The sequence below is a fragment of the Limtongia smithiae genome (genome assembly GCF_038497785.1).
Source record: "Limtongia smithiae strain NRRL Y-17922 unplaced genomic scaffold V1518scaffold_8, whole genome shotgun sequence".
NCBI classification, from domain to species: domain Eukaryota; kingdom Fungi; phylum Ascomycota; class Lipomycetes; order Lipomycetales; family Lipomycetaceae; genus Limtongia; species Limtongia smithiae.
Window position 1 is genome coordinate 24502 of NW_027117629.1, and position 23740 is coordinate 48241.

Below are 23740 nucleotides of genomic sequence, written 5' to 3' on the forward strand. Positions count from 1 at the left end.
TGAGCTCTATCTACGCAGACATCGACAAAGCATCTTCATATATTTGAACATCTCCGGAACTTGTTAGATCAAGATGAGAAGCAATACTTTATCATGGTAACAAACTTGATAATAGTACCATATCTACGACTTGCTAAGCAGCTAGTTCAAGGTGAATGCATGGTTCCCAATCTGCCTAAATGCGCAGATAGATAGATATTCATGTGCGACGAGGCTATGTGTTTGAGAGTCTCTCTCCACTTGAACAGCTGTGAGTCCAAGCTAACAGAAGCCTTTAAATCCGAACGTGCTCCTCAGTTGATTATCGTCGCAGACTCTTGAGACGCTGCACACATCAGATCGAAGCACTACGTGTCGCATTGCTTGTAGTTCTGCGTCCACTACTTCACTCGCTAGCACGCGCTTTGGAGGGGCGATCTCTGCTGTCGTTTGTGGCTGAGGACATCCAGAAGCGGCGAGATGGGGTCTGGCAATGCGGGGGACTCGTCACATGCGCCTCTGGGGCTGCCGCACCCCGCGCGGCTATTTCCCCAGATTTCTCCCTCGCACCGTCTCCGCACAATCGTGTGCACCCCACATTTGCATCTTCGCGCGAAAACAGCCAAAAGTGTCACAAATCATACTCTTTCCTTTGGTTTCCCTCTCCTCTGACAGCAGGTATATATATACGCAGTATCATGTTAGAGAGCAGTTCATGTCGGCTAGGTCGCACACCAGAGCATTGGTTGTCATCATGGGTAATCCTCTACGCAATGTCGGAGGCATGCCTCTTCAGTTTCTCATCACTCTTGCGTGCTCATCCGGTTTCCTTTTATTTGGTTATGACCAAGGCGTGTTCTCCGGCGTGATTGAAACACCTTACTTCCTCGATGTATTCAATAATCCCGACTCTAACCTTCTTGGCACGGTGTCCGCAATATATGACGTTGGCGGTGCAATTGGTGCAATTGCGTGCATGATCACTGGTAACAGACTTGGTCGCAAACGCACTATCATGATCGGCTGCATTATCGTCATTGTCGGTGCTATTATTCAGGGCTCTTCCAAGACAATCGCCCAGCTGATCGTTGGCCGTATTGTCAGCGGCGTCGGTGTTGGTCAACTTACATCCACAATTGGCATCTGGCAAGCGGAGACTTCTGAAGCTCACAACAGAGGCATGCTTATGTCTATCGAATTGACGTTGTGCGCACTCGGTTTACTCATATCTCAATGGACTAATTACGGTCTCGGTACAAACAACGGCCTCTTTGCGTTTTGCTTTCCTATTTATTTTCAAATCGTGTTTCTAATGGGTACTCTTGCGCTTGTCCCCTGTTTGCCCGAGTCTCCCCGCTGGCTCGTCAGCAGGGGCAAAATGTCTGATGCCGCGGAAGTATTGCTGTGGATCAGCTCCGATGCTACTTCAGTGCAGGACGAGAAAATTCAGTCGACACTGCTCGCTATGGAGGAAATTGTCTTGCTTGAGAATATTAGCGGCTGGGAGTGGTTTCGAAGCTTGTTCAATGGTGGCCCAACTCAGAACGGCCGCCGAGTCGCCATGGCAGTGTCCATCAACATGTTCCAACAACTAACTGGCGTATGATCCACCTCTCCGTTGTGCGTATGTATGCTGACCATCGCAGATTAATTCGGTCACGTACTACGTTCCGACTCTATTAACAACCTTTATTGGTGTATCGCGGTCTGACTCCCTGTGGATTGCCGGCCTCACCAGCGTTGTTTCTTTGACCTTTTCTCTTATTGTAAGCACTTGTGTCGTTGCATTATTGATAGTCTACTGATCTGCTAGCCCGTCTTCTCTATCGACAAACTCGGTCGCTTGCCTTTCATGATTAGTGGCTCAGCTATCCAGGGCATTTCCTTTTTTATTGTCGCCGGTCTCTATGCAAATCTTCCTGAGGAAGGCACAGCTGCTGCAAAGTCCTATGGCATAGCGATTGTGTCATTCATCTTCATCTACTTTGCCGGTTTCTCTGCGTGTTGGCTTGGCCCATCGTTCATGTATAGTGCTGAGATTCTTCCGCTCAAAGGCCGCACCCATGGTATGGGTCTTGGTATTGTATTCTATTGGCTGTTTAACTTCCTCATCGTCATGATCACGCCTACCGCGCTGGAGCGTATATCTTGGAAGTATTACGTAATTCTTGGCGTTTTTAACATGGCCTTTGTACCTTGCCTGTGGTTCTTTGTTGAGACCAAAGGCAAAACACTTGAGGAGCTTGACGTTTACTTTGCCGAGCGGTATCATGGAGGACGCGAGCTCCGTGATGTTGAGAATGCACTCCACTTACGTGATGCTGAAGAGAAGTCGGAAGCACCGGTCCAGATCGAACACGCTCAGCAAACTGCAGCCCAGCCGTGATTTTCAAGATCCTGCGTATTGCGTAGTTGACATTGTGAGGTTCTGCTGTTAATGCAATTACACTCTAGGATGAGGAAATCTGTATTGCACTTGAATTTTATAAATTGGGACTGTACAGCGAGATTATATACGAAGTAAAACTGATTTGTTCCCTGTTCGGATATGTCCCAACTAAATGGGCGAATCAAAGGTCTCAATATTGGCACTCATGCTCCCCGCCCATAGACCAAATAAACTGTAGCCACTTTGCTCGGCTTGGCGCATTTTAAATATCTTTGAAACGTAGTTAAGGAAGAGAGTATCAGACTATGAGATATCTGCTTTGACGTAATACTGCAATTGCATCGACGCTTAGGTCACGCTGATCTAGGGCTGGTCGTCATGAAAGCCACATATGATTTGCTGGAGTCAGACCTCGCCCAAGATGGGGTATTCAGCTCCCGGTAATACTAGCTGCAGGCAAGGCAATCATTGCTGATCTGATCATTTACCTGTAGAAGACAAGGAAAATCGGCATGCATCCGAGTCTCTCCTGCCTTAACAGATTGGTTGCGCTTCGAGCTTGAGAGGCATTTCAGATAGCAGCCCCGAAATTGTTGCGGTGTATGTCATCTGATGCAGAGGACCTCGAATCGAGTAAGCACTGAGCTTAGCGCGATAAGATTTTGGGTAAAATTTTGGTACCGGGACTAGGAAACACATGCCGTCGAAGTGAAGCAATTTCCGACTGCGTTCAGTTTCAATTTATTTGACAAAATAATATTTTACAAATAAATTACATCTTGGAATTCTTCAGTTCCTGATATCACGGACTATTAGATCGGTTATCGGTACAAAAAAGTTGGCGGACCAATTTCAAATACCTTGCGCCATCCTGAATTGTCTCAATTAGTCCAAATCTATGCAGGGAGGACCATTTCGAATAAACTAAGACACAGCCACTTCTCGATGATCATACATTGGGTTTCAGCAGTCAATCCACTCTTCACTCGCGCAGTATCCTCTCATGGCAGTTTTCTTGCATATGTGTCATCCGTATCTGCATATTGGGCTAGTTTTATAATTGGCTGGTGTCCAGGTAGAAGTATTAGAGAAGTCATAGAGATTGTCCCTACAAGACAGAGACAAACTGACCAATAAGTCGATTTTCCTTATTGAGGCAAGAATTACAGCAAGGCAAGCTCTAGTTCGTATACGGGGCTGCCCAACGAGTTATAATCCGCCACAAAAACAGTCTGGGTGTTAATTTGCCTGACAGCTCTAATAATGGCTTAAATAGCACACACAATATATGCAGATTCCACTGCCTACAAGTACAGGATACGTCAAGTTATTAGGAGTAGGAGCTCTAAACTGCCCATGATGCGCCTATCATGCTACTCCCTCTACTAGCAGGTAACCAGCAATTGTGCTTAGAAGAATAGGAGTCAAGTTATATAGAGCTATCATACATCCCGTGTCGTCGTGGATAGGCTGAGCACAACGCTGTTTCGTCTACAAAGGCATCTGGGGCTGGATAGCTGCGACTTTCACAACGGTTGGCAACAATTTTGCAGATATCCGTTGATGCACAGTAGAACAGGATGCTATTACAAGCGCTCCTAAGGTGATGTATTGAGTAGACCCAGCCATGACTTTACGTCGTCCCTGTCTCGTTCTACCCATTTAAACTTGGCTTTTACAGCATTCAGAGATTGCGAGAGATAAGAACCATACATCTAATAGTAATCATTAACAGATCAGTCAAATAATAATAGTCCGTATTTTACTCACAGTTTGGTCCTTTTCTTGGAAAAACTCTTTAACGTCTTCGTATTGTGCCCGCGTGCTCAAACATGATACAACGGTCTGCAGAAGTCTCGCTAGTGCTCCGAGAGAACCGCCGAAGTAGCGTTCAATCAAATCCCAATCACATTTGATCCAGTTCCATAGCGCCTCCTTTCCAGCTCGATATTCTGTGAAAGATTTTAAGATTCTTTGAGTAAAGCGGTTCTGAAGTGATTCTGCGCTAAGAGCGTAATTAAGCGTGCGAGATATGAGAGCCGCATTACGTGTTGCTCCAAGAGACTTCAAGCATGCGTCGCGGTCATCAAGAGTGGTTACATGCCTCGACGCTTCGAAAACTTGATCATACTATAATTCGATTTTGTAAGTCAAACATTCGCCAACCCGGTATGAGTCGCCCTTGAAGCAGCAGAACTGTACCTGATTTTCGCTCCCTCGCTCCAGCACAGCCGCAAATACAGCACGGCGAATATTGATATTGATAGCGCTCTTATCACCACCCATAAATGCATCAAACATCTCATTCGCCGCAGTCTTAACTTCGCCGAGATCTCTGGATTCCGCAAATATGAGAGCTCGGAACATCTGGGATGTATTGTTGGTCGAGTCTTCGTTGTCCTCCACTCTCCAAGTAAACTTCCACCCTGTTCTTTTCCAAAGGTTGCGAACAAGGCGAAGACGAAAGCTGTTTAACTCGGAACATACCTTTTCGTCCTCAAAACTCCAAGCATCAGCAATGGCACTTAAAGTATTGAAAATCTGCTTCCACACAAAGTAACTATCTTCGGTTTGCAAATCTTCAATCAATGTCAGTACTGCGGATGTTCTCGAGCTTGACACACCACTCGAAGCCATTGCAAGTGCATCGGCGAGCAGTCCGACTATATCAGTCTCAGATAGTAAGCCATCTTTTGCGTTCTGAGCTAAGATTCTCAGTCTTTCTGGAGTATATGCGACACGGTAGAAAGCAGTCTGATCACTGTTCAGCTTGAAAAAGTCTAGAGAAGCTGTTAACTTTATCCTTCGGTCGAGCATCAGGAGTTTACTATCAGTTCCTTCGTTCGTTTTTAACAACAGTGGAACAGGATAGAGTGTATCCTGCTCAGCGTCACTTGGAAGTCCATCTTGAAGAAACCGATGTTGAGTGATCACAATCTTCCCTTCCTTGTTGTCTTCGTCGACAATGAGAACAGGATATCCCATCTTTCGAGTCCAAGTCTCCATCAGTGCTCTAATGTCAGTCTTGCTAATTTCGCCAAGCGCATCCCACAGATCTTGAGTCTTCGTATTCCCATAAGAGTGGCGTTGCAGATATAGTCTAACACCATCCAAGAATTTTTCAATCCCAATAATTTGTGAGACCATTCGAATAATAGCCGATCCCTTGTTATAGCTGATGTCATCAAATATCTGGCTAATTTCACTTGTGTGATATATCGGAGCTTCAACTGGATGACTCGCGCGGTTAGAGTCCAGTAGAAGCCCAAGCTGATAAGCACCAGTGATATTAGCCTGCCGCATCTGCCAAATTGGATTAAGGCTTTCCCAAGCATATAATTCCGCCCAATCTGCAAATGACTCGTTGAGCCACAGTCCGTCCCAAAAATCCATAGTCACAAGGTTTCCGAACCATTGATGGGCAAGCTCGTGCACGAGAGCTGAGGCACCAGCCCGAAAAGCTTCAGCACTCGTGGCCTTCTCGTCAACAAGCAGCAAGCTCTCGTTAAACGTCACGAGGCCCCAGTTCTCCATGGCACCTTGCCCGCCCGGGATAGCAATTAAATCGATCTTGGGAAGTGGATATTCAATTCCAAAAATCTTCTCGAATACCTTCAAAGCGCGAGATGCGAGCTCTACACTGGCACGGCCTTGCTCAATGTTTAGACCGGATGGCGCGTAAACGCGGACGGGGACGTGGAAAGTATCAGTCTCAATAAAGCTAAAATCTCCAACAGCGAAAGCGACTATGTATGTAGACATCGGAGGAGTCATCTTGAATGTCACAGCTTTACTTCGCTTGCCGTCTTGAACAATTTCTTCCGTATGTGCGACATCCATATTCGCAAGACAGGTCAAATCAAGATCGACAACGAGAGTCACAGTAAAGGTTGCCTTAAGAGCAGGTTCATCGAAACAAGGAAAGACTTTTCGCGCATCAGTGGGTTCCATATGAGTCGACGCCATCCATCGTGAATGACCATTGGCTCCTATAGAAGGAGATCTATAAAATCCACAGGCCAAATGCAGCAGGGATCCTCTAAATCTCTGCTTCAGCTGCAGTCTCGACCCCGGCTTAAGCGTACTGTTCAAAGATATTGTCATTCTTTCAGACTCCTTGTCAAAGCTGACATCGGTTTGCTGACAGGACGATCCGTCTTGAACAACGTTGGTTTCGAATATGTCTAGGTCGGCTGCATTGACAACAATCACGCTTGTCGGCTCGACGACTAGAAGCTCAATAGCAATTTCTGCATCAAAGTAGATAGCCTCCTCTAGGTGAGGCCGAAAACGTATATCATAATGGAGTGGCTTGATGCTCGAAGGTAGAACCTCTCGCTCGTTATCGATCATTGTCGAAATGTGCAGACGGTCTGCAACTCAGCTGTATCTGCACGAGCAGGCGAAATATACGGGCTCTGGCTCAAGGGGGGATGGAGAGCAAGGAGTATTGGCAATCAGTAGCTGACTGCATGTCATCATCCATTGAACTATGCATCGGATGATGACGGAGATAATTCGGACGGAGATACCAGTCTAAGTTTCCAAAGCGTAGCCCACACGATTGAATCCTACTATTTCATCGCTATCTAGGATCTCTCCATCGCTGATATAGACACTAATCTGTCTAAGAGTTCGGTGGCGTGCTAACTTAGTTAACTTAGCAGTGAAGTCAAATAAATGGTCAAAGGATGTATTTGGTGCAGAAGTAGTAGCAGAACCACAAGGTAATAAGTTCAGGTAATGTACGGTGGATGCGGATATGGCAGAGGCAATAAATAGTTAATGACATCTCTTGTAACTTGAATCGCATAGAAAAATTGGCTACAGATATCTCAACGCGTTGTAGCACCATCTTCAATTTAGCAATCAGCAAGCCTCGATAGACCATGTGAATAGATCTTTGTTAATATTCTGTGCAACGAGCAATATTGGACACCCCATTTGTCTGCATATTTTGCATGGCTAATCATGGAGATATCGTCTCGACCTCGTTGCTTTTCAGGGGGTGGCAAACGGACTATCCAAGGGTCTAGTCAGGGCCAGCGATGAGGCTACATATGTAAGTTCATCATTAGCGAAACTGAGGTGTGCACCTCAGATATATCCCTGAGACTGAGCCGCACCAGCCATAGTCACAGAATTTAAAACTCGTGGACGGCTACGCAAGCCATTGGTGGTCCTCAACTCCGCTTTGCCCCTGATGATAGCTTTATGCATTGGTAACGAAAAGCGGTCGCCTTTGGACCGTCAAGCATCTCTGCATCTGGACTATCTCCTGACGTGTTTGCGACTTATTCTGACATCATTTGCAATGACTGAACACCACTTGACGTAGAGGCAACATCATCCAATCGCTCCTGCTGTTGCAGACCAGTTGAGAGAGTGCAGTGAAATTCGTGAATGTTGCTGGATACGCATCAGCATTTTGTCTAGCTATTCCGATGTGCGACTATTCTTTAGAATTGCCAGAGAACTCACCCAACAAGACTCAAGACGTTAGATGATATTGCTTGTTGGTCCCCTCACGCTCAGCGTTGGTGTCCACCTCTGAACTCTATGGTCAATCTTCCTCCAAAAATTTATTCTATAAGAATGAATGAGTGGTACTTGATACGAGCTTCAAAGTTTGTTTTCCAGCTGAGAACTTATCTAACAAATTCGACAATACCATTCTCAATGCACTTGTTATTATTACATGCCCGACATTATCTGGCTTTATCGAACAATCGCTTGCCATTCACCACCCTAACCATACTCCTAAGATCTGACCAAGAAGTGAGAGCAAGCCTACATATGCGTACTTTGTAGGATAGTTGCATTAACAGTCGTCTGAGGATATGTTCACATGAACAACTAAGCATCGCGCTCCCGTTCTAACAGCAGCATTAAAATAGTTAGCAAATAATTTGGAGCGCATTCGCACGCATCTATTGGACTTCAAATTAGAAACAAGCCACTTTTCACAATCCCCTCTAAAAATGCCAATAAACTTTTAGTGCTTGTGCTTGCGCTTGAAGTAAACATCATCGCCAACGGCAATATCAACAGTTTCCAAGCACTTGATGTACGTGTCCACCGTTCCGGAGCGGAAGAAGCAGTACATGCTGTCAATGCAAGTCGTGTCATCGCACGACGGTGTGGATGCAGAGTGACGGTACTCATTAGCGAGGTAAGTGTTGCGAGCGGTCTCGTTTTTGTAGAACGTCTCCGCGGCAAGATGCCAGTAGGTGGCATTGAGCGGTGCGTTAGAAGGCCAGTCAGGCACGTAGGAACGGCCGCTATAGGAGAAGCGCCAGTCAGGAGTCTTTGACGGCGAGTCGATCAATGTGCTGAGGTCGGCGTAGTAGTTGACAGTGTCCATGACAGAGAACGTCTTCTTGTCGACGACGTAGTAGCGCCAGCCAGGGTTGTAGCCTGTCAGAGGGGTAATGGAGGCGCCGACGTACGCAATCTGCAGGGCATTCTCTTTTGTGTACTCTGTACCATTGCCGGAGTAGAAGATCGTAAACTGATCCTCGTGAGTATGGCCAAAGAAGATCGCAGCAATGGTATGAGGCGAGAAGCGCTCGACAATCTGGCCAAACACATTGGAGCCGGTCGTAATGGTGTTGTCGGTATCACCGCCAGCGGGGATATGCGCCATGAGCCAAGCACGCTGGCCCTTCTTCTCACACGCGAGAAGCTCGTCGGAAATGAAACGGAACATACCAGATGTATCCGGATTTGTCATGTTCCAGTAGTTGAAATAGTTCTTGACGTAGTAGAAGTTGGAATTGAACGAGATGACTCTCAGACCATCGGGAGTGGTAACTGCGAAAGCACCATAGTGAGTGCGAACGTCCGCCTCGGCGGCGTCGCCAATCCATCCAAAGGCTGACCACAGATCCGCAGCGAGGTTCGTGTTCCAAGCAAAGTCGGAGGCAACGCCAGATGCATTCTGAGCATACAGAGCATAAGGATAGGTGTCGTGGTTTCCGAAGGTTGCGTAAACAGGAACGTTTCCAAGATGGTTCTTGAGCGAGTAGTAGATATCAGCCTCAGCCTCCATGGAGTTGGCGAGCGTCAAGTACTCGTAGAGATCGTGGTCGACCATATCACCAGTGAAAATCGCAAAAGAGAACTTCTTCTCAGCGTTCAAATCTTGCACATTGGCGAGAGTGTTCTCGATCATAAGTGGAGGAACATCGCAATCGTAGGCACCCCATCTGGTAGCAGGCTCCAAAGTAGCATTGGGGGAGTCGCTGTTGTAGTTGTGCGTCGTGCAGCACATGCTCTGGGAACAATTGGACTCCGAACCAACGGAATAGGATGGCTGAATGTGCAGATCTGAAAGGTGAACAACATTAATGGTCTCGCCAGACGGCTCAGGGACAGTGAGATTCTTCGGCTTCTCGCCGAACCAAGATGTTAGGTTGTACGATGGCGTCTCCGGGAGCGGGCATGCCTCTGAGAAGAACCAGTAGCAGATGTACTGACCATCAAAACCGGCGGGGTCAATGAGCTTAAGGGCGTCCGCAGCGTATGAACCATACGTGGTCTCAGTCTGAGTCTCCGCGCTGTACGTCACCTGGCAGCCAGAGGATGCGGAGTAGTCTTCGTCCGTGCAAAGCTGAATAAGGATGTCAGGCACCACGTCGGGGACTGTCAATGACATAAACTTCGCAATCTCGAGCGCCGCAACGCACTTGGAGCAGTCATCGTCGAAGTATGTACTCGAGATGATGCTCTTGACCTGAGCAACGCCCTGGGAGATCAAATCATCGCGGCTTGGCGCGAGACCATTGGCGGGCCAAGGCGTAGCGGTTGCCGCTGCGCTGCTGGTGCTGGAGGAGGTAGCCGCGGCAGTTGCCACGCCGGCACATGTGACGGCAGCAAACAAATACAAAAGCTTGACCATTGGAATGTGAACTATCGCGATGATATCCTGCAAGGGACTCGCTCCTTGGATCGGTATATATACGCCACTCGTTCCTCGTCTGAATACCTCAGACCAGACTGCATTAAAATAGCGACTGCGCACGCACACTGAAATTTCGGTAGCTGGAGCTGCACTGTGCTGGTAATTCCATCTACTCGACGCGCGGACATTGAGAACGTGGGCGTCTTGCTGCACGAATACTGGCCACTTGTTTGATCAACTAACCTGCGCTAAAGCATTATGACACAATCCTTACAGTCCAGCAGCAGACGTGTAATCTCTTTGAGCGATATTTGGAATTAGCATTCTGTGCTTGAGGTCTGGACTGGATGGAGATCTCATGGACGCCACGCCGCCGGGAGAACACGTGTGTCGATCCCTTGGACGGGACGATATCGCGAACACGCCTACTCACGAGTTCAGATAACTCAGTCAGTTACCAACAAGACCGGCTGCCAGCTCACGGCCCACTTTGATGGCATATCCAATTGCAGTTTGAAATGGCTGCAGCGTGGTGCGTGTGATAAACGTACTTTCGTCAGCTCTCATTGCAGAATCATAGTCACGTTGTGACTGAATTCCTTGTTTGCGCGCTTCTCTCCTCGTTTCTCACAGAATACTTACATCTTGACATGATATTGATCCTTGCGTGAGTTGAGCTCTTGTTTGGACGAAAGGGGTTAATTTCAAACGTTTTTCCTCTTGCTGCTGCCGCCGCATCTTGGCTCAGCCTCCCTGTTGATTTCCGCTCTTGGCGCTAGGCGAAGTCGCACTGTCATCTCGGCAGGGACAGTTTCCCACGCTGAGGCCTCCAGTCCGGCTACGATGCATCTTGCTGACACTTCTAGGGTATTGTACGTCTAGTGACTGCAGGTTCTCAACTTGACGTTAAATTGCATCAGTCGACTTGAAGTTTAGCGGAATCAAGCCGTAATAAACGACTAACATGCTCATGGTTCTCTGTGCTCGAAAATTCAAAATGTCACAAAAAATGTAGAACTGATCGTCAATTACGAATCCAAAACTGATGGCCCTTTAGGCAATCCAAAATGTCGCTTCGTTAAGCGAACGGCAAGTTGCATATGATTTAACTTCACGCAAAGTACGCTACGTTATAGTCAAGTCCCAAGACAATTCCAGCCGTTCGCTAAGCTCTTGTCAAACGAGGAAGAAGACATATTAACTAATATATTGGAACATACTGAGAAGAGATTTCCAGCAATGCAAAATGTAGCCAGGGAAATGGCTACAATTTCGGGCCGAGCATACAGTGAACTTGAACTTGGAGATTAGTGGTGGCTACATTTTACCAAGCGAGAAGACAGACTTCAAGACATCAAGTAGTTAATCATATTCATGGCCTGTCACATATGCAGGGGAGGGTCAGGGCGATGTTGAATAGAACGAAGGTTCCTGTTACTTTTAGTTGCTGACTACGCCCCAAGGGCAGGTTGTGTACCTTGTCTCTAGAGACTTAGCTTCTCCTATTTGCCTTCTCGATCACGGAAGAACGCGAAGACCAGTTCAAGTATATCGTGGTACCTTGTGTACGAGTTGAAGCTGATAATCCGGATGGACTTTAACCCGTTCATCTCAGTGATTTGTTCAAGGATGAGTAGTATAAGATACTATGCAAGCATGGCTATGGTCGCTGGCACATTATTTGAAGTATGCATTTGCGCTACCACTTGCGGACTGTGTACTTGTTGACTTGTGTGCTATTATCAGAACCTACCGATAGATTACACTAAACATACTAGATCATGCGGGTGCGTGAAAGTCAGAGTAAGCACCGCGGAAGCTGCCCAGAGTGGCCGTATGCACGGAGAGCTACCTCTTAGTGCCCGAGTGCATATTCATGATGAAACTGGACTATTCAGAGCTGTGAGATCTACATAGATTCACAGAGGCACGAGTGCAAGTGCAAGTGATGATGCACATCTCTGATAGCTCTCGCTATAGATCTAGGCAGCCATTTGACTCTGAAGACATAGCGCCCCCGCCACGAAGTAGCAGCACAGTAGAGCGCCATAAATGACTAGTCTGGTTAAGTGACGATTAGAGATCACACTTAGTGACAGTTAGCTAGCTAGCTCCGTGTAGTAGCACAGTGAAATCTCCTGGTAATTGGATTGAAAGTGATCTAAATTAGTGAGTAGTTGGTGGCTAGTGAAGTAAAGCCGCGTAACCCAGGAGCTTCTGTCTTGGTAGCAAAAGAAGCGCAGGGGGGAGCTGGAGGACAGATGTCCAGACATAGCAGTCAAAGTCGCTGGGGCTAGGGCACTGTCTCTTCCCACCACTATGGAAGAGGCGGTAATGTCACTTGGATCCAGATCTCATTGTATCGATAGAACGGCTGGCTGGGAACTAAGATATGGTGGATACCTCTACAAATGATAACTAACAGAGAGTCGATACCACTCTCCGCATACCACTTGGCAAAACTCCACTCCTTACTGCCTTCTACGCACCCCTCGCCGTCCTGGTTAGGTAAAATTTACAACGGCGAGGTCTGATTCCGTCCAAGACACCTCGAGTATGAGGTTATCCTCAAATTCGACATAATGACGTGTATCGAGGACTGGGGTGCAAGATCTGGGAGTCAGCGCGCGGGGGTGTCTTATCAACAAACACTGGCTCTCTCCCGCAACACACTCAGCACCCTGCGCAAGCCTTCTGTAAATCATGGACCATATAAATCATGAGAAGTGCAGATCAGTATGGCACACAAAAAAACTCTAATTCAAAACTTAGCCCATTCTAAGTAGTGTCTGCTGCAGCATGCGCCAGCTGCCTGAGGAGTTATGCCCAAGGACAAAGTTGGCAAGTGCCAGCAGCTCTCTAAAGTTAAAGACTCTCATCTAGTATAGCGAGTCCCAATCTCCAGGGCCATCGTGAGCATGCTTATGCTGGGGTCAATTGCTTACTACTGAGTACTTCGTGAGTCTCGGAGCAAGGAGCTAGCTATGGCCAAAGTCGCGCCCAAGAACTAGAGACTTCAGGGCTTGCCAGGACTGTGAATAAGTCCAGCCCTGATACTGAAAGTCGTGGGCGCAGGCTCAGAAGTGCTTCGCTTGAGCCGCAATACTCATTGACAGGGTCCACGCCTCAGAACTTAGCACAGCTTACTAGATTTTCTGGAGTATTCCTCCACCTCACTGATGATGTCATCTGATGTATGGTCCACGTCAAGCGATGTCATGTCTCACAGATTAAGGTCGTTAAATTTGCTTGCTGATAGTGCCAGCACTCAATTGGTGCTATAGTAAGAGCCTGCTTTGATCTTCAAGGTCATCATGGGTGCCTGTATGATCACTGTGTGTGTTGACATATGCTTCAAGTCCTTAAGGGTGGCTTATGTTTCAAACCTCATGCTGCTAAGCCGTAAGTCCACTCTTCATGAAATCACAGATAAGTCATGTGACCAAGCACTTGCGCATGAAGAGCCTTGTATCCCCTACCCGGCATATCAAGGAGTACTCATAATGATGTGATTCTGCATGTGACCATAGCCTCATGGTATTATATCTCAAAAACGAGTCTAAAGATGAGGAGATCACACCGACAATGATGATATGAACATTACTTTTATACCCAAGAATCAATATGCAGAAACCCATAAACTACTAGGCCGAGGCCATACTCGCTTGTAAAGAGCCATGCCAATAGTATCCTGAGCATTGAGTGGCCCATCGAATGTGCACTTGAAATATCCATGTGTGCCAATCTTGTCTTTGATAAATCCAGACCTGCCCATCTTAGTGAATAGTGGTATAGCTTTGAACCACAGTACATCCTCAGCATTGAAGAACATGTAACGCACGGTCACAAGCTTCTTGTGAATCTTGAAGGGGTACCCTGTGATAATAATCCGCTTAGCAGATACACGGGAGTGGTCTGCGTTAATCACACTGCCAAAAGCGACAAGCTCAATGTTGCTCTTTGTGTCAGCAATATCCTTGAGCAGCAGCACTGGCGTGTTTCCAAAAGAGATTGGCGCAATCATCGATGCAATAGCAGTGTGGCCTTGATGCAAAAACCGCTCCACCTTGGAGACATTGTTTGGCATGGCTCCAGCCTCTGAAAATATTGGATTAACTTTGTATCTCCGAGGTCCGCACTGTAGAATCAAGTCATCTTTTGATGGGATCGGGTCGTCGTATTCTGTATTCGGCGTAACAGAGACGTTCAGGACGACCATCTTGTGCTCATATCGAAGCAATGAATAGACCGCGACGAAAGGCCGTCCAACCACGGAAGCGTATACGGATGCCGGCGCACGCAGATAGACAACAGCGCGAGTGCCAGCAGGTACTCCAGGTGCAACGCTAGCCTCCTTGAGCGCGCGTCGCCGACTGACAGTGAAGTTCTGAAATCGTGCAAGCCGCGACCATTCAGTGGGGGTCTTCGCGTCAGTCTCGTCAGCATTCCATGGACTCGATCGCAACGAGCGCAAGCCACGGTAGCGCGCGAACCGATTCTTTGCAGACTCGTCCGGTCGTAGCTCAACCTCATCAGGAAACTCGTTATCTGCACGTTCGCGTTCCCGAAAAGCTTTCAACTGGCGCGCCTCCTCTTCGGGCGATAGATCCACGAACATCTCGCTTTGCGTATCCAACTCCGACATCGTGCCGTAAGCATCTGCACCATGTGCGACGTAGTCATCATCAAGCTGCATATCATTGTTGTCGCTCTGCGCATTGTCTTCGCTATCTTCGCCCGACTCAAACTCGTCGTCGGAGTTCTCCTCGATCACCCAGCGCGCCTGGTACTCTGACATGCCCTTCGGAATTCGGTTTCTATCCTTAAGCGACGCCGTACGCTCGTCGTCGTCGAAGTCGCTGTCATCCTCTGGCAAATCGAAGTGATCGTCCAACTGCATGCCGCCGCGACTTTCGGAGTACATAGACTCCATAGCCATCGCATCATTGTCGTCACGCATCTCCTCGGGCGAGAGCTCGTCGAGATCGTCCTGGTCCGCAGACGGCAGCACGACAAAGTTACCAGTGAACTCCGATGTATCCGCATCCATGGAGTTTACGTCCGAGTCCACATTGCCGCCGACGATCTTCTCGATCTGAAAGTCCCCGCAGCCGGGGATGTGCACGAGCCGGTCCGCCGAGAGCTTCTTTCCGCGAATCACACCCTGGAGAGCGAGCAAGCCGGAACCGCCTGCTGAAGTCTGTGAAGGCTCGTACCAGGTCTTGTCGGCGAGCATGTATGAGCGCGTGTCGCGCCACTGCACGCCCTTTGGGAACTGCTGGCACAAAAAGCGTGTTAGGTTAAGGCAATCCTGGTTCGAATCCGCGGCGAAGATCTTGTCTTGTTCCGCGAAGAAGTGGGTAATGTAGGACAGCAGTGACTTGCGGAGCTCGGTCTGCATCTTGGCCGACTCGACCGTGGCGAGGTGCTGCACAACTGTGTAGACAGATGACACACCTTGTGCGACGATGCTGCGGAGACAGGTCTCGCCGAAACGATCGACCTCTTGCTTGGCCGAGAGAGCAAAGACAACAAAGTCCGCGGCCTGCGCGGCATCGAGAATCGACGCAAAGTGGCGCGGCGCGACGATGTACTCGATCTTCTGCTTGAATCGCTCGACAGGAACCGTGAATGGGCCGGAAAATGGCGCGCGCGTGTGCGCGTCGAGCACGCTCGCGTTGAGTCGATTGACAATGTCTTCCACGTCGACGTCAGGGCACAGTGGGATAACAGCCTGCGAGATGAGCGCATGCTCCAAAGCAGTAGAAATACGAAACATACCACTATCCTCGGAGCACCGTTTCTGCCGTCAAAGAACTTTTTGTTGCTGAGCATCTCCTCACGCTTCGAGAGCATGATCTGCTTGGCTTGGTTGCGGCGATCCTGTTTGCGTAGCGTGACTTTGGGCTTCTGAGCCGCGCTTGACTTCTCAACTTTGCCTGAAGTCGCATATGAGTATCTGTATGGTATAGGTACGCAATATGGCCAACATACCCTTGGCCTTGGCCTTGAGCGCGCTCTTGCTGAGATGCTTAGTCTTGAACGACTTGTGGCCCTTCTTGAGCGCCGAGCGGTGGTGGTGCACCATGAGTGCCTCCATGTCGCGCTGCATACACGCCCAGTCAGCTCCCGAACCCCCTACCGCACTCACACATATGACAACTGACCATTTTGCGGAATCGCGAGCTCAAAGAGGACGCGGATGACGACAAGGAAAGTACGGCGGGCCAAATTTTTACTCCGGCGTTGGGAGTTCGCGGAATGCGGTTTAGGGCTCGAATTTTTTCAAGACGCCGCTTCGAAGCGCAGCGCCAACGGTATCAACCACCACCAAAGCACGTAAGATGTCCGTCGTCAACGTGTCGGGGACGTTGACGGTCCCAGAAAGTTCACGGTATGACCGGTCGACGAAGTTAACTAAGGTTCGTTTAAAGAGTGTTTGATCCTAAGCACTCTGCTAACTTTCTTAAGCCTGTGAAGGTGCGCGACCGCAAGCTGCGAGCACAAGTACGCCATGCGGACGACAACTACAAAGACGCCCTAAAAGCCGCTCGCGCGACCGAGCTTCTCCTTACCGAGGAAGTAGGATACCTTGAGCCCGAAGGGCCGCTCGAGCGCACGTACAAAGTCACGCAATCCGACCTGCGAAGAAACGTCGACGTGACGACCGCGCAACGGGGGTTCTCTCTCTCGCTACTTGATTTTGGACCATACTGTGCCGTGGACTTCACCCGCAACGGACGAAAACTATTGATTGCGGGACGGAAAGGTGGTCATGTTGCGGCGTTCGATTTCCGCGAGGGCGGCCTTGACACGGAGTTGCACCTAAACGAGACGGTACGATGCGCCCGGTACCTGCACAACGATCAGTACTTTGCGGTCGCGCAGAAGAAGTACGTATACATCTACGACAAAGCCGGCGTCGAGCTGCATTGTCTGCGGAAACACATCGAAGTGACCGGAATGGAGTTTTTGCCATACCACTTTCTCCTGGCGACGGTGGGAAACGCGGGGTGGTTGAAGTACACAGACACCTCGACCGGCAATGATGTGGTCGAACTGCGCACGAGGCTCGGAGGTGCGACGGCGATGACGCAGAATCCGTACAACGCGATCATCCACCTTGGCCACCACAATGGCACAGTCTCTCTGTGGTCACCCAGCATTACGACACCGTTAGTACGCATGTTGTGCCATAAAGGTCCAGTGCGCGCCGCTGCGGTGGACCGCGGCGGTCACTACATGGCGACAGCTGGTGCGGACAGCCAGCTCAAGATCTGGGACGTGCGGATGTACAAGGAAGTACACGCGTATTACACACCGACCCCGGCATCGGCGCTACGCATCAGTGATCGCGGGTTGCTTGCCGTTGGTTGGGGTCCGCATGTGACTGTGTGGAAGGACGCGTTTAAGACTAAGCAGAAGTCGCCGTACATGACGCATCTTAGCCCAGGCTCGGAAGTACATGCGTTGGGATTTTGTCCGTTCGACGATGTGCTTGGCGTGGGGCATGACGAGGGGTATACGAGCTTGATTATTCCTGGGGCAGGAGAGCCGAATTTTGACGCTTTGGAAGTGAATCCGTACGAGACGCTGCAGCAGCGTCGCGAAACCGAGGTGCAGGGCTTGCTAAACAAGCTTAAACCAGAGATGATCGCACTCGACCCGACTTTCATAGGTAGCATCGATGCGCGCGCGCCCGACGAGCGCCGCAAGGCGCTTGTGCTCGAGACGACAAGCGAAGCCGACGCGCGGGGAGCGGCAGTCGCGGACAAGAAGTTGCAGCCGAAGGCGAAGATGCGTGGCAAGAACTCTGCGCTGCGGCGGTATTTGCGGAAAAAGACCAAGAATGTGGTGGACGACCGCAAGGTGCGAGTCGAGGCTGCGCTCAAGAAGGAAAAGGCGATGCGGGAAACGCATCACCGCACAAAACTCGGCTTACCGAGCAGAGAGCGCACGTTCGGGCCCGCGCTGGCGCGCTTCGCGGGCAAGTAGTAGTTTTGTTCATGTTCTTATTATGGTCTAAATGCATGTCTACATGGGATACACGGACGGCTCCTTCTCCGGGTCGAGGCCGCCGGCGAGCTGTCGTGCGTGCTCGGCGTCGAGGAAATCGAGCACGAGCTTGTCGTATTTGCGCTTTCCCTTGTATGTTGCGACGTCGTCCTGCCACGCGCGCATGCCATCGGCGAGGCGGCCGGGCACGTAGGGCTCCTTCGCAATTTCGGTGAGAGGGACAAAGTAGGTGCGCTGAGCGGTTAGCAACAACACTTCTCACAGACCACGGGGGGAGCATACAATGGTGAAGACGATGGCGCCGGACTTGGGCAATCGTCGCAGAGTCTGTCGCTCGGAGCGGAAATGCATTTTCGAGATGTCGGTCGCGTACTCAGCGGTGTCCCAGCCGATAGTGTCGGAGTCTTCGGGTCCGATAGCCGCGGACCAGCCCAGGTCCTCGTCAGTCTGCAGGAAGTACTAAGGCGTGTCAGCGGTGTTCACTTGAAGGGAAGCGAACACGTACGTTATTCCGAGCAATCGGCTTGTCGACCTTCATTCGTACAAAATAGCGCTCCATGGGGGTCTGCAGCTTCTCGCGGAACTGGGGTACGTCGCCGGACGTGTGGATTTCCGCGAGTGGCATGCCGAGTTTGTCTTTGAGCCGCCAAAACCCCGCAAGCACGATGCAGCCAGCTTTGAGATAATACTGGCCATCTTCTCCTGGGAGCATGATTGCGAGGTCGTCCTGCACGAGCTTGGCGGCGATTTCCATGGGGTCGGTTTTGGTGTCGGGGTCATTGAGAGCGAGGATGTCAAAGGATTCGCCGGTGGCGAGATTGTCGATACCGACATCTGTCTTCCTGAAAAGCGTAGGATATCGCGCAGGAAGCCAGTTGCGGAACTCGTCGAGCAGCTCCAGTGCAGCGATACGGGCCTCACCGGGGGCGGTCGCGACGAGCTCGTGGCCGCGCTCTTCCAACCGCGCAACCTTACGGTCGTGGAACTTGGGGAACTCATTGTCGAGCTCGATCCAGTCGTCAAAGTCTAGGTTGCGGATGCCCATGGTGACATGGTAGTTGTGCTTGAAGGGGCGGTACGGTAGCGGCTTCGTGGTCTCGATGGACCAGTTGGGGTATGGCGGCGGAGTGGGCGTGACAAATGTAGTGCGCCTGGCGGCGGTGCTCTTGATAGTTACAGGCTCGACCGGCGTCCGCGTGGCGAGGAGAACCTGGACGACCTTTGCGGTGATGAGGGTGACCTGGAGGGTGAGGATCACGACGATGCCGATGACGGCGTAGTCGCGCACAGTGGACGCGCCGAGGACAAAGTCCGTGGCGACGAGGAGGAAGCCCATAGTGAGTGACGAGTACTGGAGACAACACCGGCTGGAGACGACTGAGATATATACGGAAGGTGCTGCCCAAAAGCGACAACCGTCGCGATGGGCGTGGAGCGGCGCGTTATCGCTGCGATTTTTATCCACTTTGGGTGCGGCGGACCCCGTGCGGCTTGCAATGCTGACTCGGCCAACGCGCGGGGCGCGAGTGGTCAAGCAGTCTCTATAACACAACTAATTACAATCAACCCCACATCCAGTCGATGAAGCCACACATGTAGCCCCCCCAGAACCACAGACGGATAAACCGCGCAAGAAAGCGCGGCCAAATGTGGTCAAGCACGCCGGCACAACCAAAGCCCTCGCTCTCGACTCCCTCGCCGTACTCGAGGGTGCGGCGGACGCGGCAGGTGCCGCGGAAGTTGTACCACTTGGGCTGCTGGCACACGACAGTGCGGTCGAGGTGCTTCCAGAGCGGGCCAGTAGGGCCCTCGATATAGCGCCACTCAAAAGGGTGGAAGTGCTGGCGGGGGTCGTCCGGGGGGAGTTTGTCGTCGCCCCAGTGGCCGGGGAAGTAGAGCCAGGCAGCGTTGATGTCGGTGACATCACCCTCGCCGTAGACGGTCGTGCCATCGTAGGTATAGCCGACGTAGTTCTGTGCTGGATCCCAGAGAGGCCCGCGGTCGGTAAAGTCGGAGAGCATGCGGAAGGGCAGGTCGTGAGAGTGCTGTCCGGCAGAGCCGTAGTTTGCGTGCGTGCCGCGGGCGGAGAAGATGACGGGGCGGTCGGGGTTTGTTTCGAGCTTTTCAAGGGCCTTGAAGGTGAAGCCGGAGCCGCCGCCGTGCGCGGACATCCAGAGCGAGTGGGGGAGGCCGTTGTGGAAGCGGAGGATCGAGTGCTCCCAGTCGCCAATGTGGTTGCCGTACGGCCCGCCGCCCATGACAAAAGGGCCAAGATTGAAAGGGTAGAAGTAGAACCAGAAGGAGTCTACCCAGCCGTCGCCCTTGTCTGCGACGATGAGGACTGCGGGAGCGGGGTTGCGTCCCGTGACAATATCTGGGAGGTTGCCGCGGCCGGTGATCCAGTCAGGGTCGACGTCAAAGTCAGTGCGGGAGGTGAGGAAGACGTTTTCCTCACGGGGAAGGCGGGCAATGTCGTAGATGTCAAGCGGCAGCGTGATACCGAGCGAGGATGTTATGTTTTGCCCGTTCTGGACAGGGTACATGTTTGTGATACTGATAGTGTGAGCAGGGTCGGCGGAGGGGGGTAAAGGGGGCGTACAACTCGCGGAAGTCGCCGGGGAGGTAAAGCTCCTCGGAGTAGAGGTGGACTGTGGGGGCTGACCGAGTTAGATGGTGATAGCGGGGTAGTGGGGGGAGGGGACATACCATATTTGATGATGTAGTCTGGGATGACGCCGGGCTGGATGGCGAAGGGATGGGGCTCTTTGGCGGCGGCGGTAGAGAAGAGAGAGCGCAGGGAGAAGGGAATCTCGGCGACAGCGGGGCCTATAAGTAGGAGGAGAGCGAGGAGGAGGTCGAGGGGCCGAATTGGCTGGGGCAGGGCGGGAGCGGCCATTGCGGGCGAACGGGCTTAGAGCGGACGGGAGACGCCCGGCATTGGCAGGATCGGGCGGAGCAGCGGCGGACGCGATTGGTTGGAGCGCACAGCTGGAAGAAGCTGCAGTGGCGTGTGAATGCGAGCGCAGTCGATGTTTTGGGCGTAGCTGCTGGACTCGTCGCGGAAGCTGTGCTTGCTCGCGGCGGCCTGGGGCTTCCGGGACGAGTACGGCAGAGCGTCAGTATGAGGGGCTTGTGGCGCCGCTGCTTACGGACGCTTGTCCTGCCCTGCGCGCCGCGGCACTTTGTCGCTCTCTGACTCTGAGTGCGGCCGGCGTGGGTTTAGGGACCTAGGGGGGCAGGCCACAGCCAGTGGGGGCTGCAGGGCCTGATGACTGGTCGCACGTCGCGATCGATGGCGCGGCGGAGGAGGCAGCCGGCACGCGCGGCGGTGCTGAGTTGCTGACGACAGGGCCACAGACGACGCCGCACTCCGGCGGTGCGCTGCGTCGCGGTGGTAGGTCGCGGAGTGGAGATGATGCCACCGCTCTGAACGACGACAGGACCGCCAGAGCAGTGCACTCCCGCGGGCACTCCCGCGGGCAGCACCTTGCCGCCAGAACACAAGGGGCTGGCGCTTGACCCCGTAGAGTCGTGTTGTCGCCTGTGGAGCGCTGCGGAAAGCAAGCGGAGAGTCCAGCCCGGGGACCGTCCGGACGCCGGGCGCTGGTAGCAGCAGTCGCGATGCGGCGGGCGGAGTGAGCCCCTGTCGCGGAACCCGCGACCCCGCCTTTCTGTGCACCGCTCTGCTGTCGCAAGCCTTGTCGCGCCCGCCTCAGCACTTCGAACGCGGTGGAAAGACGGGGCGCGTGTGGGCTGCGCGGGTCCTGGTTGGCCCGGGTAGGACGTTCTTGGCGGGCGGCGGTGCGGGACCCGTCTCGCGCCCACCGCGGGTCCGCTGCTAGGAGCGCTCAAATTTATTTGGCCGTCCGAGGCCGGCGGGCATCGTCGCTGGACTACTTCCCAAAGGTCGTCTCGATTCTCGACCCCCTCCTCCCTCCTCACTCCCTCTACCACACAATGCATGCCGACCAGCCCTTCGCGGCTCTCACCACCGGCCTGCTTGCCGTAGGCGCCAGCCCAATCACGCCCCCGGCCGAGTCCGCGCCCGCGTCCCTCCTCGGCACTGCCGCGCTCGTCCTGCGCTCTCAGGCGCTCGCGCTCGCGCACCTCGCCGAGCTCTACACCGCCGACGCGCCAACGCAGGCGCACTACACGGCCGCCATCCAGCTCATGCACAACGCCCTAGTCACCGGCGGCAAGATCGTCCTTACTGGCATGGGCAAGTCCGGCAAGATCGCAGACAAGATCACCGCCACCATGACCTCGCTCGGCGTACACGCCGTCGCCCTGCACCCCTGCGACGCTCTCCACGGCGACCTCGGCACCCTGCGGCCGGCCGACGTCCTCGTTATGATCACCGCGTCCGGCAACACCCCCGAGCTGCTCGCCCTACTTCCCCACGTCCCCGAATCCCTCCCCCGCATCTGTCTCACCTGCGCGCCAGACTCCCCCCTCGCCCGCGCCGCCTCCGCCATCCTCTCCGCGCACCTTCCGCCTGCTCTTTCGGAGCGCGAGCTCCACGGCGTCCCCGCTCCTACCACCTCCACCACCGCCTGTCTCGCCCTGGGCGACGCCGTCGCCCTCACCCTCGCAGAGATGCTCGCCCCTGACCCCGACGAGCGCCGGCAGAGCTTTGCGCGCTGGCACCCAGGGGGCGCTATCGGCAGCGACTTCCGCGCGGCACAGTCCGCCATGCCGTCACGGCCGCAGATCCGCCATGCCGGCATGGTGCCGTGGACGGAGGTTGGCGCGGTTGACCTCGACGCTGACACGCTGGACTTGCTAAGGGCCGCCGCCGGCAAGCCATGGGTGTGCGTTGCTGGCGCGCGTCTCTTTCGCGCGCGCGACCTCGCTACCGCGCACTCCTCCGCGGGCAGCTCCGTCGTCGACGACGACACCGACGACTCGGACGACACCGACGACTGCGCCCGTCCACGCGCGCTACTGCTCGAGTCCATGCGCCGGCTGGGGCCGAAGGACGACCCCTCGACCGTTGCCCCCGGCGAGACCGTCCTCGTGGCTTCCGACTACACCATCCTCGGTATCTACGAGCGGCCATAGTCTGCATTCTGGTGTTTTGGTTTTCTCTATTTTGCTGTTTGCGCTGGCGCGCGAGCCGGACTGCGCACATGTCCCACCGCCAGCTTACTCCCACCACCCGCCGCGCCCGCCTGACTCGCATCCGCGACCGCGCAGGCCCCCCGCGTCCGCGCGCTGCGAAATGTACATTGTGTTGCGTTGGATGCTCGTGGATATACTCATCGATCTTTTTTTTTTTTTTACAATACAACTCACCGAAGCAGAGCGACGATCGGCGGAGGTTGATTACACAGCATAATTGCTCGACGCTGACGCCGATAAGCCCCCCAGCCCCTGTGCGCGCGCGCGCGCGACCCGGCCCGTGCTGACCCGGCCCCTGTTGCGGCTCGGCTCCGCGGCGTCTGACGCGGTGA

The 23740-nt window shown here is 52.6% G+C and overlaps 8 protein-coding genes across 8 annotated transcripts; 3 read left to right on the plus strand and 5 right to left on the minus strand.

Annotated features, from left to right (window-relative positions):
• Positions 1–733: 733 nt before the first annotated feature.
• V1518DRAFT_428013 (general substrate transporter) lies at positions 734–2365 on the plus strand (the record flags this gene model as incomplete). Its single annotated transcript, XM_066906071.1, has 3 exons — positions 734–1579; positions 1626–1745; positions 1793–2365. The coding sequence occupies 3 exons, from the start codon at positions 734–736 to the stop codon at positions 2363–2365; spliced, it is 1539 nt and encodes a 512-aa protein (XP_066758632.1).
• A 1426-nt stretch (positions 2366–3791) lies between these two features.
• On the minus strand, positions 3792–6845 carry V1518DRAFT_418429 (peptidase family M1-domain-containing protein). Its single transcript, XM_066904535.1, has 3 exons — positions 4571–6845; positions 4139–4498; positions 3792–4083 (listed from the first exon to the last, which is right to left on the minus strand). The coding sequence occupies exons 1-3, from the start codon at positions 6719–6721 to the stop codon at positions 3967–3969; spliced, it is 2628 nt and encodes an 875-aa protein (XP_066758633.1). The 5' UTR covers positions 6722–6845; the 3' UTR covers positions 3792–3966.
• A 1518-nt stretch (positions 6846–8363) lies between these two features.
• On the minus strand, positions 8364–10268 carry V1518DRAFT_374815 (Metallo-dependent phosphatase-like protein; the record flags this gene model as incomplete). Its single annotated transcript, XM_066901474.1, has 1 exon — positions 8364–10268. One exon carries the CDS (start codon positions 10266–10268, stop codon positions 8364–8366), a length of 1905 nt encoding a protein of 634 aa, XP_066758634.1.
• A 3622-nt stretch (positions 10269–13890) lies between these two features.
• On the minus strand, positions 13891–16441 carry V1518DRAFT_428016 (uncharacterized protein; the record flags this gene model as incomplete). The annotated part of the gene is made up of 4 exons (XM_066906072.1): positions 13891–16005; positions 16053–16210; positions 16266–16377; positions 16439–16441. 4 exons carry the CDS (start codon positions 16439–16441, stop codon positions 13891–13893), a joined length of 2388 nt encoding a protein of 795 aa, XP_066758635.1.
• Positions 16442–16615: 174 nt separating this feature from the next.
• On the plus strand, positions 16616–18523 carry V1518DRAFT_452058 (WD40-repeat-containing domain protein; the record flags this gene model as incomplete). The annotated part of the gene is made up of 2 exons (XM_066906519.1): positions 16616–16693; positions 16743–18523. The coding sequence occupies 2 exons, from the start codon at positions 16616–16618 to the stop codon at positions 18264–18266; spliced, it is 1602 nt and encodes a 533-aa protein (XP_066758636.1). The 3' UTR covers positions 18267–18523.
• V1518DRAFT_307647 (uncharacterized protein) lies at positions 18286–19736 on the minus strand. The gene is made up of 3 exons (XM_066901111.1): positions 18793–19736; positions 18570–18746; positions 18286–18521 (listed from the first exon to the last, which is right to left on the minus strand). The coding sequence occupies exons 1-3, from the start codon at positions 19621–19623 to the stop codon at positions 18306–18308; spliced, it is 1224 nt and encodes a 407-aa protein (XP_066758637.1). The 5' UTR covers positions 19624–19736; the 3' UTR covers positions 18286–18305.
• On the minus strand, positions 19737–21555 carry V1518DRAFT_307646 (uncharacterized protein). The gene is made up of 3 exons (XM_066901110.1): positions 20994–21555; positions 20887–20944; positions 19737–20840 (listed from the first exon to the last, which is right to left on the minus strand). The coding sequence occupies exons 1-3, from the start codon at positions 21181–21183 to the stop codon at positions 19850–19852; spliced, it is 1239 nt and encodes a 412-aa protein (XP_066758638.1). The 5' UTR covers positions 21184–21555; the 3' UTR covers positions 19737–19849.
• Positions 21556–22018: 463 nt separating this feature from the next.
• On the plus strand, positions 22019–23717 carry V1518DRAFT_418441 (uncharacterized protein). The gene has a single exon (XM_066904536.1). The coding sequence runs from the start codon at positions 22245–22247 to the stop codon at positions 23346–23348; it is 1104 nt and encodes a 367-aa protein (XP_066758639.1). The 5' UTR covers positions 22019–22244; the 3' UTR covers positions 23349–23717.
• The last annotated feature ends 23 nt before the right edge of the window (positions 23718–23740 follow it).

Excerpts from the sequence above, each read along its gene's own strand:
- V1518DRAFT_418429 (XM_066904535.1), bottom strand. The coding sequence starts at position 6,721 with ATGATCGATAACGAGCGAGAGGTTCTACCTTCGAGCATCAAGCCACTC. Across the intron at positions 4,499-4,570 it reads AGCGAGGGAGCGAAAATCAG|TATGATCAAGTTTTCGAAGC; the intron begins GTACAGTTCTGC and ends ATCGAATTATAG. Across the intron at positions 4,084-4,138 it reads TCCAAGAAAAGGACCAAACT|ATGTATGGTTCTTATCTCTC; the intron begins GTGAGTAAAATA and ends GATTACTATTAG.
- V1518DRAFT_307647 (XM_066901111.1), bottom strand. The coding sequence starts at position 19,623 with ATGGGCTTCCTCCTCGTCGCCACGGACTTTGTCCTCGGCGCGTCCACT. Across the intron at positions 18,747-18,792 it reads AGCCGATTGCTCGGAATAAC|TACTTCCTGCAGACTGACGA; the intron begins GTACGTGTTCGC and ends GACACGCCTTAG. Across the intron at positions 18,522-18,569 it reads GCGCCATCGTCTTCACCATT|CGCACCTACTTTGTCCCTCT; the intron begins GTATGCTCCCCC and ends CTAACCGCTCAG.
- V1518DRAFT_307646 (XM_066901110.1), bottom strand. The coding sequence starts at position 21,183 with ATGGCCGCTCCCGCCCTGCCCCAGCCAATTCGGCCCCTCGACCTCCTC. Across the intron at positions 20,945-20,993 it reads AGACTACATCATCAAATATG|CCCCCACAGTCCACCTCTAC; the intron begins GTATGTCCCCTC and ends TAACTCGGTCAG. Across the intron at positions 20,841-20,886 it reads CCCGGCGACTTCCGCGAGTT|TATCACAAACATGTACCCTG; the intron begins GTACGCCCCCTT and ends TCACACTATCAG.
- V1518DRAFT_418441 (XM_066904536.1), top strand. The coding sequence starts at position 22,245 with ATGCATGCCGACCAGCCCTTCGCGGCTCTCACCACCGGCCTGCTTGCC.